Here is a 15,390-nt window from a genome sequence, read left to right on the forward strand (position 1 = left end):
CCAGGGCCAAGAAGTGGGAGTGGGTGGGTGGGGGAGTGGGTGGGGGAGCGTGGGGGGGACTTTTGGGATAGCATTGGAAATGTAAATGAAATAAATACCTAATTTTAAAAAAATAAAAGACTAAAAAAAGAAAATGAGTCTCATGTTAACATATAACCGTCTAGACTCACTTCTCCTTCTGGTTTTTTGTTCATTGTTCTGATACTGAGGATTGAACCAGAGGCATTGTGCATACAAAACAGGTGCTCTTTCAGTGAGCTAACATTTTTTGAAATTGCATATTTTTAAGAAGCTGTCACTTTGGGTTAAAATAATAAGATATAGGCACTTGGGGAGAGCTAATGGTCTTCAGATTGTGTGGTGTGTATTTTTAAGAAAGATTTTATTGGGGGCAGGAATTTGCAAGGGTGGGGAAGGGGGATGCACTTGGGATGTAATGTGAATAGAAAAATAAATTATGAGAAGGAAGGAAGGAAGATAGATGGATGGATGGATGGATCGATCGATCGATCCCGGGGCACAGCCTATGGAGAATCCTTTGCCTGGCCAGTGGGAGTGAAAGATCTTGAGTAGCCAGAACAACCAAAGTGTTACAGCTCTCTGAGGGGAAGCTGGAGCTAGGCAGGCTCAGGCTGCCGGGCCACCTCTGTAGCCACTGCTGCCCTGGAGTCAGTGGCAAGCGGGGAGACACAGCTGGCAGCCATGAGCCAAACAGGACTGAACAGGAAGTGGCTGTGGGCAAGCACATGCACTGAGCTATTTGGGCAGGGTCAAGGTTCAGCGACAAAAGCTTGAGGAGAGAAAACTCTGCCTAGGAGTGTTACAGCTCATACAGCTCAGTAAGACAGGCACTCTCAGATGGTCCATGCACTCTGCCTAGGAGTGTTACAGCTCACACAGCTCAGTAAGACAGGCACTCTCAGATGGCTCATGCACTCTGCCTAGGAGTGTCACAGCTCATACAGCTCAGTAAGACAGGCACTCTCAGATGGATGGTTCATGCACTCTGTTCCCTATGGATAGGACATTTGGGGTTGGGTGGGATCTAGAGGCAGATGTTTTCTATTGGCTTGGTCTGAAATGTTAGGGATGCCTCATCTGCATGTGGAAGGACTTCAGGTATTGTCTCTAAGTGACTGATTGTCACAGTCCTTTCACAGGGGTGTTGAGGTCATGTGTTCCAGGACAGGCACCTGGTTGGGAGTAGATTTAAATGCCTACTGTCTTCAATTATGAGAATTGCTGGAGGTTCCTGAATCTGCTCTACCTTACCATTTTTTCTGTCTGGTCTACTGTCCCACAGATGGATGGATGGGTGGATACCAGATAGATTAATTGATTGATTGATTTTTATGACTGGTTTTTTAATGCCCTGTTCCTGGTGGTCACAGCTACTCTGCTGAGGGAGATGCTATTGTCTGCATTTGTAAACTGAAAATCTTGAGTTTAATGGGATCTTTTCTGTGTAGTGGCAGATTGTGCTTTGACACATGGTGCTGTTGCCTTTCTGTGTGTTCTTTGTTCTCCCAGTCGTGCCTGTTGAGAAACTTAACAGATGCAATATTTGAGCAGTTTGTGGCATTATGTCTGAGTCCTTCCTTTGAGAGCAGTGTGTGGGAAACTAAGTGGTAGAGCTTTCTCCACTACCATAGACCAGCGTAAAGAAGCCCTAGACTAGGGCGCAGGTTTGTGTGGATTCAGAGTCCTGGATTGCAGATAGCTCTAGGCAGGTGCATTCAGTTTACAGAGGCATAAAGTGAAATATCCAGGAGAATATTGTAGATGAAAAGGCCTGCATGTTTGAGTGAGGTATGAACAGGGCATGTGGGAATATGTACCTAAGAACCTCACAGGCTGAAGGACTTTGAAAGCAACCCAGTAGGGTTTCTTAAGTGATATACTAGTCCAAAGGGGACCCTTGAGACGATTGAGTATGGCTAACGTGGTGTTAGTAAGTCTGTGGGGTACGGGGCAGCGGTGGAGGAGCAGGAGCTTAGGATTCTTACATTTGAGGAAGGAGAAAATCCTGCCAAGTTTGGAGGGTAGGGGCTGGATCTGTTTTACCATCTCATTTAGGAGCTCTTTGCGCATGCCAGGTAATGTACAGGAGACTGGGAGAGACTAGAAATAGAATACAAAATTTGGTTGATTCATTATAAACTTAAAAAAAAAAAAAGACAAAGTCCAGGGCTGTTACACAATGCTAGAGTGTAATGTACATGAGGCCCTGAGTTCAAGCCCCAACTTTAAGAAGAAAGATACCGCTGGGCAGTACGCTTTTAATCCCAGCACTTGGGAGGTAGAGGCAGACGGATTTCTGAGTTCGAAGCCAGCCTGGGTTACAGACTGAGTTCCAGGACAGCCAGGGCTTTACATAGGAAACTCTGTCTGGAAGAAAAAAAGAAGAAGAAAAAAAAAGATACCACAGCCAAAGACAAGCTAAATGAACAATTTTAAATATCCGAAATATTGTGGTTTCAAAAGGTGGCCCTAGTCACATTTTCTAGTGAATAGCCACATGTAGCTGGTGACTGTGGTGTAGGGGTCATGTGAGGAAGAGCTATTGCCTAGTGAGTCAAGACAGAAAGTGGACTTGGATGCAGACAGCTGTTTTGACAGCAGAACGTGTGAGAGGGTTTGGTGTTTGTTGCTGTTTTTATGATCTAGGAAGACGCCATGGAAACAGTCAGGATGGTTCTGATAGTTGAGATGTGAGGTAGCTCAAGATGGTGACCTGAAGTGCAGGTTGGGTGTTATGTAGGCGAAGAAAGAGGAACTGTTTCATTTTTCCTTGTCTGTGCCTTCCTCCAAACTACTAGATGTTGTGTAACCCATTTTCTGTTGAAATTGGCCTAGCTGCTCCAAAATCCATGTTATATAAGTCTTGAGTTATGTAAGTAAGTATCAGGACCTTTAGTTAATGTTTTCTTGGTTTGGTGTGTGTGTGTGTGTGTGTGTGTGTGTGTGTGTGTGTGTGTGTAAATATATATATATATATACACACACACACACACACACACAATTGAAAGTTTTAGAAAATACCAGTTTTCTTTTTAAAGACATACATGTGTGCAGTAACATGATGGTTTTTAGTCTTCAAGAATTCTGACAGTGTCAAAGAATCTTAAAATAGTTATTTTGGATTTGTTTATTTATTTTGATTTTTTTGAGACAGGGTTTCTCTGTGTAGCTCTGGCTGACCTGGAACTTAGTCTAGACCAGGCTGGCCTTGACCTGGAACTTAGTCTAGACCAGGCTGGCCTTGGAACTCACAGAGATCCACCTGCCTCTGCCTCCCAAGTGCTGGGATAGATTTATTTCTTTTTATATATATATAGGTGTGTGTGTGTGTATGTATGTATGCATGTGTGTGTGTGTGTGTGTGTGTGTGTGTGTGTGTGTATGTGTGTACGAGCGCACATGTATGCTTGTTGCTCACAGAAGCCAAAAGAGGGCATTGTATGATTGAAGCTAGAGTTCTGGGTGGTTGTAAGCTGCTACGAGCATGAAGGGATTTGAACCCAAGTCTTGAAAGAGCAGCTCTTCCCTGCTGAGCCACCTCTCCAGCCTGGTGGCTCAGGCTTCTCTTTGGTGCTGCATGTCTAGTGTAGCATAGTCCCTCAGGAACTTGTTCTATAGAAGGTCACCATTGGTGGGCTGCGCATAAGAATGCATGGACTTGTAGGTGACAGCTCTAAGAAAAGAGGCCTGGGACCTGCATCTAGGGTTTTCCCTGGTTTTTGGCTGGGAGAACTGTCATTTCTGCTGACATTTCTTTTAGCCAGAGTGCTTAAAGATTGACTCTTAGCTGCTGTGGGATGCTGTGAAGTAGACAGTGAGAAGGGTCTTCTGTATTGGCAGGGTGTAGAGCTAAGGTTACTTTAAAAAAGAAAAAACATGGCTGTCAACATGGCTTAGCAAGAAAAGGAGATTGGAGCCAAACTTGATGACCCAAGTTCAATTCCTGGAACCCATGTGGTGCAGGGAGAGAGCCAGCTCCCACAGTTATCCTCCTTTCCCCACACACGTCCATGCATGCACTCTCCCATGGGCATGCACACACAAATAATGTTTAAAATCAAGTGTTTTAAAAGCACTTTCTGTGTATTGGGGAGGGGGATAGGGTAGTGGAACAAAGAAGCTCTCGAAGAAGCAGGCAAGTTTAAAGGCCTTGTATTAAATAATAAAGCGTGAAAACTTCTATATAATGTTTAAAGCTGTAGGCCTTTTGCTGAGGCAGTCTCCAGCAGCCCATCTATCTTAACCTGACTTTCAGCCTGCCCCCCGCCAGGTGACTAGCGGTTTACCTCTCTGCTCTGCTCTGTTCCGTCAGTGTCCTTTCCCTACTGCCTTCAGCTCCTTCAGCCTGCCTCCCCTGCAGCACTCTCTCTGCCCAGAAGGTCTACCCTTGAACTTCCTGCCCCAGTTATTGGCCATCAGCTCTTTATTATAACCAACCAGTGGTGAGACAACTCCAGATCCGGCTCTTTGGTTGCCTAAGCCATTGAGGGTTGTTACAAATAGGAAGCTGGTGATGAGCTGTAGCAATGACAATACCAAAATTCTGCCATTGCCAGAATTAACAATTTAAAATACATACCTTAATACAATATGGAAAAGGTCACTCCAACAGTCTTGACTTTCCACTGTGTTCTACATGCTGGGCTCTTCTGGGTTCATCATTTTCTTTCTTTTAATCTTCATGTTTTCTAAGAAGGTAGAAGGGTTATTGGGATATGCCTACCATGTAGGATGGTTGATAACGGCTGACCAAAATGATTTAAAGCCTTGGCCCAGTCTTGGCTCTGTAGACATTCAGTATATGATTCACATTCTTGATTGCATTGTAAGAGTGTTGGAAGCCTGACATTTGCGTTCTCTGTGCTCTTGCTGTTGTAGAAAATGACCATGGATAAGAGTGAGCTGGTACAGAAAGCCAAACTGGCTGAGCAGGCTGAGCGCTATGATGACATGGCTGCAGCTATGAAGGCCGTAACAGAACAGGGACACGAACTCTCCAATGAAGAGAGGAATCTACTCTCTGTTGCCTACAAGAACGTGGTAGGTGCCCGCCGCTCTTCCTGGCGTGTCATCTCCAGCATCGAACAGAAAACCGAGAGGAATGAGAAGAAGCAGCAGATGGGCAAAGAGTACCGTGAGAAGATCGAGGCGGAGCTGCAGGACATCTGCAACGACGTGCTGGTGAGGGCGGTGCTCCTGCTTTACACAGCATCTCTAGGCATAGCGAGCGGTCCAGATGCAGGCTCTCAGACAGCTCAGGGGAGAGAGAGGAGGTGCTCTGCTGGACTCAAGCTAAGAGCCACCTGTCACTTTTTCTAAAGCATGTAACTTGGGTTTTGTCACTGTTTCTTGATCAGTTCATCTTCTCTGGGGTGTTTTCCTTCCCTCAAAAAGACCTACAGCAAACAGGAGCATTGCATAAATGTTCCTCCATTTTTCTTTAGAAATTGAAGTCAAATAAAGAGGATATTTAGAAAGAAGCAGCCACCAGCGGACAGTTCTGATTTCAGTAGTGATTCATCTCTGGAAAGGAAGGGATTTAAAGGCCTTCCAGCCTTTTCTTGGCCATGCCCTCACAAAGTGTAGAAATCTGATGTTGAAACTTAGGCATGCCTGTCAAGTGCAGTGTAGCTTTGAAAGCCAAGTCAGAGGTGGTATGAACTTCTCCTGTGGGTTAGGTACACTGCAGTCAGGTGGTGGATCCTTCTAGCTACATTGGGGGTTGGTTGGGAGGGATACCTACCCTAGAACACCTCATGATTATATTCTTTCCCTCATATCTGGAGCCCACTAGGACATTTTATTTTCTACGTGAAAGCAGGTGAAAGGTAACTCTGAGGCTGCTTTAAAGAGAAAGGGACATCTTTCCTGCAGTATGTCTGTCTCTCTAGAGTACTTCCCTTGACACTTCTTTTGAAAACCAGTATAAAGCTTGTCGGCTCTAAGGCCATGCTCTTCCCTCAACCCACAGGAGTTCTATCCCTCTCTGTCTACACAGTACTTACAAACAACTCCTGCCTCTCGCCTACTCTGATTAAATGAAGTCCCTGATAGCTGGGCTTTGCCTTGAGCCTCTCTCTATCAGCTTCTTGGTGTAAGATAAGTTTCATGGCTAAACATGTTGCCTCTTGGTTGTTTGGGGGTTTGTTAATGGTGCACTAATTCCTGAATGTTAGGTGCATCTGGTATTCAGATGAAGTATGGCATGCATTCCAAAGGCAAGAGAGTTCCATAATCCCTGAAGTGTAGACCAGCTTTTCAGAGCATCTGAAGGAATGTGAAGAAGAGCATGGTACTCACTGCCTCTTAACCAGCTTTTCAGGATGCCACATTCTAAAACAACTCTTCGAAAATAATTCTCTGTATACGAAGCTTGGACTCCTTCAGAACTACTTTTGTTGTAAGCATAAATGTTTAAAGGAATTTGTTACTAATAGTTCTAGACTGAGTGCTACTGCTTATCAAGCAATGTGTTAAGCACTAGATATAAGTTACCTTGCTGTCCTTACAACTGCCTTAGACGGTGGTCATCCTGGTCCCCTTCCCCATTGTACAGCCAAGGAATCTGAGGCTTGGGGTCCCAAGGCCATCTCTCCAGGGTCACGTGGACACAGACAGTAAGCATCAGAAGAATGTTTTCCTCCCAGGTCAGGTGAAGCTTAAGCTTAGTTCTTGGCTGGCTGGTTCTGCTGCTGCTTTATCTTTGCAGAATGGAAAGGCCCCACACGCTCACAGTTATAGAAGCAACACAAGTGTCAGTGGGGGTTGTTTTGTTTTTAAGAGATAGACAGAAGAGTTGCAAAGTAAAAGTCAACTGCCAGGCATTGTTAATATTAATCCTCCAAGGCTTTCCCCATGTTTTGTGTGCATGCCCCCACACTTCAAGATTAAAATGAGGTCTTCTTGTAGTCTTTTCCATTTGGATTTGGTTAGCAGTGTAGTTCTGGGCCATCTTTTTTCCTTTGCATCCCACTGTAGTGGCTACAGTGTAAGGAGCCCTGTGGTGGTCTGAGGGACCTGGAACTACAGGCACCTGCTCATAGGACTTGCCCAGATGGGATTTAGCAGCTTGAATGAAAATTGGTTGGTTTTTTTGGGGGGTAGGGGAGTGGGTTGATTTGGTTGGTTGGGTTTGGGGGAGAGTGTTCTTTGGTTTTAGTCTTCAGAAAAATCAGTAGTAGTAATACACATCTTAAACTCAAATGTAATTTTAACGTCTCACAAGCAATTCAAAATTCTTCATATCACTTTTTAGGAGCTGTTGGACAAATATCTCATTCTCAATGCTACCCAGGCAGAAAGCAAAGTGTTCTACTTAAAAATGAAAGGAGACTATTTTAGGTATCTTTCTGAAGTTGCATCTGGAGATAATAAACAAAGTAAGTAACATTTGAAGAAACAGCCAGTGCCGCGGTAGCTAATGCTCCATGCTGTAGCTAATGCTCCATGCTGAAATCTGGCCTTTCTTTACTGTAGACACTAAGTTCGAAGTAATGAGACACAGTATTGTCATGTATGGGGTCACGGGGTTAATAAATCTCTAATGGATAGACATGAAGGGTGTTAGAAGTTTGGTATGTAATGTGTTTGGCAAACTCTTATCTGGGAACTGATATTTCTTTTTTTGCAGGTACAGCTATAGAACAATAATTCACCTTGGCTATGATTTTGCTTTACCCACCTTTACTTACTGCATCTGTAGACTGAAATCTAAATGGAAAATTGCAGAGATAAAGGAGTCTAAATTTTGCCCGAAGTAACCCTGTATGTGCTAGTCACCTAGTCATCACCTAGTTGCCATATTGGCTACTTGATTGACTATTTGAGTATGGCACTCTTTGTGTCCAAGTGACTGGATGGTTTCTCAAGTGCAGATTGCGTTACAGTATACTGTTCAAACTCTTCTGTTGGTTTCCTGTGTTAATTTATCTGAGCATGTGTGCGAGGCTTCAGTACTGTCTAGTTTCAGCATCTGCAGATGAGGGAGACCTGTTTGAGACCACCATAAGGGAGTACCTATCTTTCAGCAATTGTAGTTATTTTATTCAGTGTTCACTGTGTGCTAAGTAATTGGGCTTACATTATCCTCTTACCAGTTGGAATTTAGGTGAGGGTCTCCCGTGTTTTCCAATAAAAGGAGCAGACCTGGCAGTTAGGCCTTTCACTTGCTCCAGGCCACATGCAAGTGGGTTGAGAATTTGAATTTGTTTATGCCAATCTTAAGCCCATCACTTTTTTTCACTAGATTATCCACATTTGTTCTTATGAAGGGATGTGTCTGTATTTCTTGGCTGCTTTAACAGACTTCATTATAACCGTCATTTTCTTCCAAAGCATTCAGAACAGTACTTAGCATAAACATTTAGCAGATGTTTAGGTTGAGTGTTGAAGACATGAACCTTTGTTTTGATTGCTTGTTCGCTTTAGCCTCTTTACTAAAGTATCTTGATAATGGATCCCATGTGTGATGTGGCCTGTGGGAGACGCTAATAATTTCATCTTCCTTCCAGCCACGGTGTCAAACTCCCAGCAGGCTTACCAAGAAGCATTTGAAATCAGCAAGAAAGAAATGCAACCTACACACCCGATTCGCCTCGGCCTGGCGCTGAATTTCTCAGTCTTTTACTATGAGATTCTAAACTCTCCTGAAAAGGCCTGCAGCCTGGCCAAAACGGTAAGGAAAGACCCTTTGCTGTTCCAAGAACGTCCTTGTGTTTATGAGCAGTCCTCGACGTCTTAGACGTGTAAGCGTGCTCTAGGGGGTGGGTTTAGAAGATCAGCGCAGACCTGCACTTGGTCTTTGCTCGACTGTGCTGACGTTTGCTGTGCTTTGTTTGCTTCCTGTTGGAGTCATTGGTAGAATCTTCCAGGTAAAAAGTTGGAGTTCTCATCAGACTTGGGCATTGGGCACTGTCATCTCTGTTCTAAGATAGGACTGACTCCATGAAAGAGGGAGCCCACACTTTGTTAGTGCTGTGTTACTTCTGTGGTCTTTGAGACGCTTTTTTCTGGTGAACACTGTTACTTTACTTTGGAACGAGGGCCTGAAGTGGGTTCTGCACCGTGAGCCCCAGAGACAGATGAGGCTTACTGAAGGGAGCTTTGCTGTTCTCCCTTTGCCCTGTGTGTCCAGACCTTTTTAGTTTACACAAAAAACTTGAATGAAGTTTTAGACTTAATGTGCTACAGTTAACAGTAACACTGTTAATTTTGGGGGTTTATCATTGCTGTTTGGTGTGTGTGTGTGTGTGTGTGTGTGTGTGTGTGTGTGTGTGTGTGTGTTACATGTCATACATTTGAAAAAGGTGGCAGATAGTTGAGAGCAGAACAGTTCCCATCCTCTTACAGCAGGACAGATAGAGCTAAGACAGAGACTGTGGAGATCTTTGCTAAAAGCCCTTTGTTTTAGGCATTTGATGAGGCGATTGCTGAGTTGGACACCCTGAATGAAGAGTCTTACAAGGACAGCACCCTGATCATGCAGCTGCTCAGGGACAATCTCACCGTAAGTAGACACTGCGGAGAGCGGGCTCCGGAGAGCGGGCACCTACTGAGTCCACCGCTCTCCAAGGCTGCAGGCGGCTCTGCACTCTGTTAAGTACAGTCACCTGTATCTTACTGCTGGACTTTATGCCTTGTCAGTCACCATCGTCTGTGGTAAGAAGGAATTTTGAATAGCTGAGTGAGGGGCCTGGAAACATGGCTCAGTGGTTCTCAGCTTGTTTGTTCTTCCAGAGGAGCCACACCCTCACATTGCAGCCACAGCCACCTGGAACTGCAGGTCTAGGGGATGTAGTGCCCTCTTAGGACATAGGCGTGCAAAAGGCACACAGACAGACGTGCACAACACCCATACATGGAAAACATTTTAGTTTTTTTCACAATGGTAGTTAAGTGAGGTAAGCTATACTGGACCTCCTCTTGAAGAAAACTTGGAATGACCTTAATTTTATTACAGCTTTTTATTTCTTTTTCTTTTGCAGCTGTGGACGTCAGAAAACCAGGGGGATGAAGGAGATGCTGGAGAGGGAGAGAACTAATGTCTGTTGTGCTCTGTGATCTGTTTGGTGTCACTTTGTATCCTCCACATTATGTCCCTTTGTGCGATAAACAAAAACAAAAAATCGAATGTGGACTTTCGATTTTTCACAGCCTAAGCCTTGCAAAGATGGTCCCTGGGATGAACAGCTGGTATTTGTATCTAAAGCTCAGACTGGTCCCTTAATGCCATGGTATTGTGAAGTCTTGATTTTGATCAACATTGACAAGGATTACTGTGTGTTTAATTTTTACAAACTGAACACTGTGATCATGGGGTTTTATAACTTAGCAGAACTCTTTCTGGTAGGAAAAATAGACCTGAATTATGTGTAACTTCTTGGAAAGTTTAATCTGATATCAAAATGGTCACTGAAATACAATTCTGTTGTAAAGCTGTACAGAAAGTTCTAGAGATTCTGTGGTGATGCTGGGACCTGGTGAGATGCTTACCACCGGCATCCTGAGTTTGGTAACTCCCAGTAACTCTGCCTGTGGTTGAGGGCTTACCAACCCTTGATCATTCGGGGCTGTTGCCACTCAAACGTTCATGACCACAAATATCTGCAGTGTCTTCTGAGGAAACTCAAAACCTGAAAGTGAACTTCTTTGGCCGATAATTGGGCTGTGTCACCACAAAGAAAGGTCCCGTGCTCATACCCTGTGTGACTAAACCCTTTACTATAGCAGTGTGTTTCTGATTAGCAGCGTGTGAAAACAGGGCTGTTACCCCCTAGCTAAAGGAGAGGGGAAAGGAAGAGAGAAAACAGTGTATCTTATAAATGGCCAGACCAGTTTTCTGGATGATTCTTTAAGAATAATGTGTTGAGACGGCCTCTTGCCCGAGGAGCACTCATAGTCTTGGGGTTCTTCTAGCTTGGAGGGTGGAAGCTTTGAAATTTAACATTCTTTCTGCCCTGTCCTTCTGACTGTTGACTTTCTGCTTCCTTGGGTGGTTGTCTTTGGAAGCCTGCACTAGTCAGTACTGTATGGACAGGGCGGGGTGTTGAGCACAGGGTGAGCAAGCTTTGCTTTAAGGCGTTGAGAAAGAAGACCTTCCAGTGCCACCACCCCGCCTTCCTCCAGGTCGCAGCACAGTTGTTCTTCATAGTGTGACTCAAATCCAAAACAAACAAACAAACAAAAGTATTTTGAAGTCTCCATGATTCCCCCCTATTGCACCCAGCCCTGACAATCTTGTTAGTGCCTGTCACCAGACCGTCCAGTGTACTCATCGAGCTTCGTGCTCAGACACGTCTCAGCGAGACCTTAGACCACAGGGAAGTTGCATGGACACTACAGTCGAGACAACCAAGAACAGCCAGGCCTTCAGTCTCAGTCTCACCCCTCTACCTTGACATTCCATGTAGCCGTAGCCATAGTCCATCTGTTTGTCCATCTGCTGAAATATGAAAAGAATTCATGCACTGATTTAAACAAACAAAAAAAAAAAACCCACAAAAAAAATCTCTTTCTAGCTGAAAAAAAAAAAAAAAAAAATGTGCAGTTAATACTTGGCGCTTGACAACGCAGTAGTGAGTGTGGAACCAAGCCTGTCTGTATATCTGGTAGCTCTTTGCTCTGGTTTTTTTGTTTTGTTTTGTTTTGTTTTTCCCCTTACCAGTATTCTGCCTAATGTTTGCTTCTGTGGTGGTTCTATTTGCCTAGCAAGCACACCCGTGATTGTGAAAATAGTGTAGCAAAAAAGAAAAGAAACGCCAGTTACTGATGTGCTAGATCCGTGTATGTCCGAACATTCTAGTTTCACCTTACACAGAGTAATCAGGAAAATGTAAAAACTTAAAGTGAAATAAAACATTTTATCAGTTAGTCGCCTGTGGATTGATGTGTCACCACCATCCCTCTCGTGCTCAGGACCATTCCCATCCCATTTAATTTCGGCTTCTTCTTTAAAGAGTAAATAGTTTTACTTCACCCCTTAGAACCAGCAGTAGAGATGTCTTAGGTGGCTGTCTCTGATAAGTTGGATGTGATCACTGCCGGCTTGAAACCAGAGCAGCCAAGATCACCTGTGAAGACCCTTGCCTTTCTTTTAGTGTGTGTGTGGGGGGGGGGCGTGTTGGCGTGTTCCATAAGGTTACATGAGTACTTTGGCTGGACAGGCACAGACAGCACTGCTGGTGACGTAGCCATTGAAGGTGCAGGGGACCTGACAGTGATGCGACTGCCTTAGAGCCCACTCTGCTCCTTCCTGTCAGTAACCCAATAAAACTCAGCTGGTTTGCCAAACCGGACGTGGGTGGAATCCTTCCTTCAGTCTCTTAGCATCATCCCTATCTGTGTCTTCATGTCTCCCTAGGACAAGGCCTGTGATACTCCATTCACCAAACAGAGATGGGTCTGGAAGAAGTAGGTAATGGCCCCACCTTAGGTGATAAGACATACAACTGAGCCAAGTGTCAGGGAAACCCCCAAGTGGCTGTTTGCCTCTGTAATAGGGTCTTCCAGGTAAGTGATCTACCCCCTCAAACAAGCAGCTGCTGGACAAGAAAGTATGTTACAGTCTCGAAGGTATACGTGGGTCAGGATTGTAAGCAGGCAGTAGTGGCAGTTGCAGTGGTCCATGCTGTAGGTAAAAAGGCATGCGGCTGAGGCCACGCTGCCAGTCCAGAATTTCCCTTCCTAAAGAGGGAATTCCAGTGGGAAGAGTGGGTGTTACCCGCTGTCTGTGTCTGTGTTAAGTGGGGGAAGGGGAGGGGGGAGGTGGAGGGATTGTTTTATACAACTGATGTCGTAAGTACCTGGGATCTAAACACGTGGGACCCGCAGGAAGAGCTGGTAGTGCAGAGGAAGGGAAGGCCCATGGCTCAACACGCAGAGGCGGCCTTAGTAATGGCCCTGGCAGGCAAGTGATAATCAGCTTATTGTGCCTCTGAACAACTTACAATGGAACAATGGAGAAAGCCTAAGATGGCTTCATGGGCAAAACCAAAATATGTACCTGCTGCTAAGCCAGACGACATGAGTTTGATTCCCAGGCCTCACATGGCAGGAGGAAAGAAGAGAAGACCTCTGACCACACATGTACCATGTTGTGCATAGAACACACACCCTCCACAAAAAGATAAAAGGTGAACAGCTTGTCTGTGAGGCTGTGGAGCATAGGGGAAGTTGGGGTGGAACTATGTCATGAAAATGGGGATTACCCTTCCTTTCCTGAGAACAAGGCTGATGTCGGAGACAACAGGGAAATTGGTCCCTTGTGGACTGTCCGCTCATGTGGACTATGAAGCACACTTGGTTATTTCTTGGAATTGCCACAAATATTTGGAACTGGAAGGCGTTGAAAAGGGAGTCGTTAGGGCTGGAGAGATGGCTCAGTGGATAAGGGTTACCACCTGCTCTTCAGAGGACCCTTATTGAATTCCCTTATCGTGACTTCCTGTAATTTAAGTTTAAGGGGAGCTGTTGCCGTCTTCTGGCCTCTACAGAGCAGGCATGTACATGATACACAGACATACAGGCAAAACACACACATAAAGGAAGAAAAAAAAATAATTGCTTTAGAGGCTGGAGAGATAGCTCCGGGGTCAAGAGCACTGCCTGATCTTCCGGAGGATCCGGGTTCAATTCCCAGCACCCACATGGCAGCTCAAAACTGTAACTCCAATTCCAGAGAATCTGATACCTCACATTAATGCATATAAGATTAAAATGGAAACTGGGCGTGGTGGCGCACGCCTCCAATCCCAGCACTCGGGAGGCAGAGGCAGGCGGATTTCTGAGTTCGAGGCCAGCCTGGTCTACAGAGTGAGTTCCAGGACTACATAGAGAAACTGTCCCAAGAAAACAAAAAACAAAACAAAAAAGATTAAAATGGAAATTCTTGGAAAAGGGCATAACTGAGAACTTGTTGCAAAGGAATTGATGGGTGCACAATTCACCTCGATCAGAGATAGAGTTAGAAGCTAATTTAGCAGTGACCCCCAAGATTAGTGGATTTGCTGGTACAAGAAGTGGGATCTGCCGGGCAGTGGTGGCGCACACCTTTAATCCCAGCACTTGGGAGGCAGAGGCAGGCGNATTTCTGAGTTCGAGGCCAGCCTGGTCTACAGAGTGAGTTCCAGGACAGCCAGGGCTACACAGAGAAACCCTGTCTCGAAAACAAAACAAACAAAAAACCAAGAAGTGGGATCTGCCCTGTAAGGCAGGAGAGGCTGGCAGGGCTGAGTGATGAATAGTGTGCACATACAGAGTGAGCGTTAAGACACCGGAGAGGTTCTGGGGGAAAGGACAAGCCCAAGGATAGCTTTTCGTGGTTGCTTAATGGGCAAATGGAGTATTTGTATTGAGCTGGGCGGACTGGAGACTAAATTTGGTGCCTTTGAGCTTCTGAAACAGCGGCTCTCAACCTGCGGATCTGCGGGTTGAATGACCCCTTCACGGGGTTGCATGTCAGATGTTTATGTTACGATTCATTACAGTAACAACTACGGTTCCTGAATAGCAAGGGCGTCATTTTATGGTTGAGGGTCAGCACTCCACGAGGAGCCGCTTAAAGGGCTTCAGTGTTAGGAAGGTTGAGAGCCACTGCTCTGGAGGGAAGGCTTTCAAACCATGTGTTGGCTCATTCAAGGGGTACACGGTCCAGCGAGAGGGTTGGTGTGGCAGGGGACGAGGTTTCAGTGACTTCACCCCATTTGGAAGAAGATTTGGACCACCTCAGCCCTCCCGCAGGTGGCGCTAAGATAAGGAACAGAACAGAGAATTGCAGATGTATTTGCTACCTATTAATGTGGTGGGTTCTGGAGCTAAATGTACCTTGGCAACCCTCAAAGGTGTCAAGACCAGTGAGCATTGGTGGACAGATGAAGAGAATGGTAGAGGAATTAAGTCTGTCACGTGAGGGACTAATGATCTGCCCCGGGCTTCTGTACACTTCTCCCCAGACACTAGCTGGGGAGAAGTGGGCTGCTGAGGCACACGCCACACACCACTTGGGAAAGTTCTCATTGTCTGTGAACTTAAGGCAGGCCTGCCTGGTTGGGTGAGAGGAGAACTGAATAGTTGTTTAACCCCCTGCCAAGAGCAAGAGATGCCAAACAATGGGCTGCCCAGGAATGTGGGGCAAAACTACAGAAACCATGAAGAATTCTTGAAAGGATTGATGGTTCACCTGGCCCCAAACCCTTTCAAGAGCCCAGTGTGACCAGTAAAACCAGATGGAGGGGCTGGTGAGATGGCTCAGTGGGTAAGAGCACCCGACTGCTCTTCTGAAGGTCCAGAGTTCAAATCCCAGAAACCACATGGTGGCTCACAACCATCTGTAACGAGATCTGGCGCCCTCTTCTGGAGTGTCTGAAGACAGCT

At 45.4% G+C, this 15,390-nt stretch overlaps 1 protein-coding gene across 1 annotated transcript in view; it reads left to right on the forward strand.

Moving 5' to 3' along the window:
• Ywhab (tyrosine 3-monooxygenase/tryptophan 5-monooxygenase activation protein beta) overlaps positions 1 to 11,889 on the forward strand; it is a 23,428-nt gene extending 11,539 nt beyond the window's left edge. Inside the window, exons 2-6 of the mRNA XM_021186263.2 lie at positions 4,900 to 5,202; positions 7,277 to 7,400; positions 8,532 to 8,695; positions 9,431 to 9,526; positions 10,005 to 11,889. Coding sequence (XP_021041922.1) covers positions 4,903 to 5,202; positions 7,277 to 7,400; positions 8,532 to 8,695; positions 9,431 to 9,526; positions 10,005 to 10,061 — 741 coding nt within the window. The 5' untranslated portion in view covers positions 4,900 to 4,902 and the 3' untranslated portion in view covers positions 10,062 to 11,889. The remainder of the gene's footprint in view (positions 1 to 4,899; positions 5,203 to 7,276; positions 7,401 to 8,531; positions 8,696 to 9,430; positions 9,527 to 10,004) is intronic.
• Positions 11,890 to 15,390: the final 3,501 nt, after the last annotated feature.

This window comes from Mus caroli, chromosome 2 (genome assembly GCF_900094665.2).
Source record: "Mus caroli chromosome 2, CAROLI_EIJ_v1.1, whole genome shotgun sequence".
NCBI lineage: Eukaryota > Metazoa > Chordata > Mammalia > Rodentia > Muridae > Mus > Mus caroli.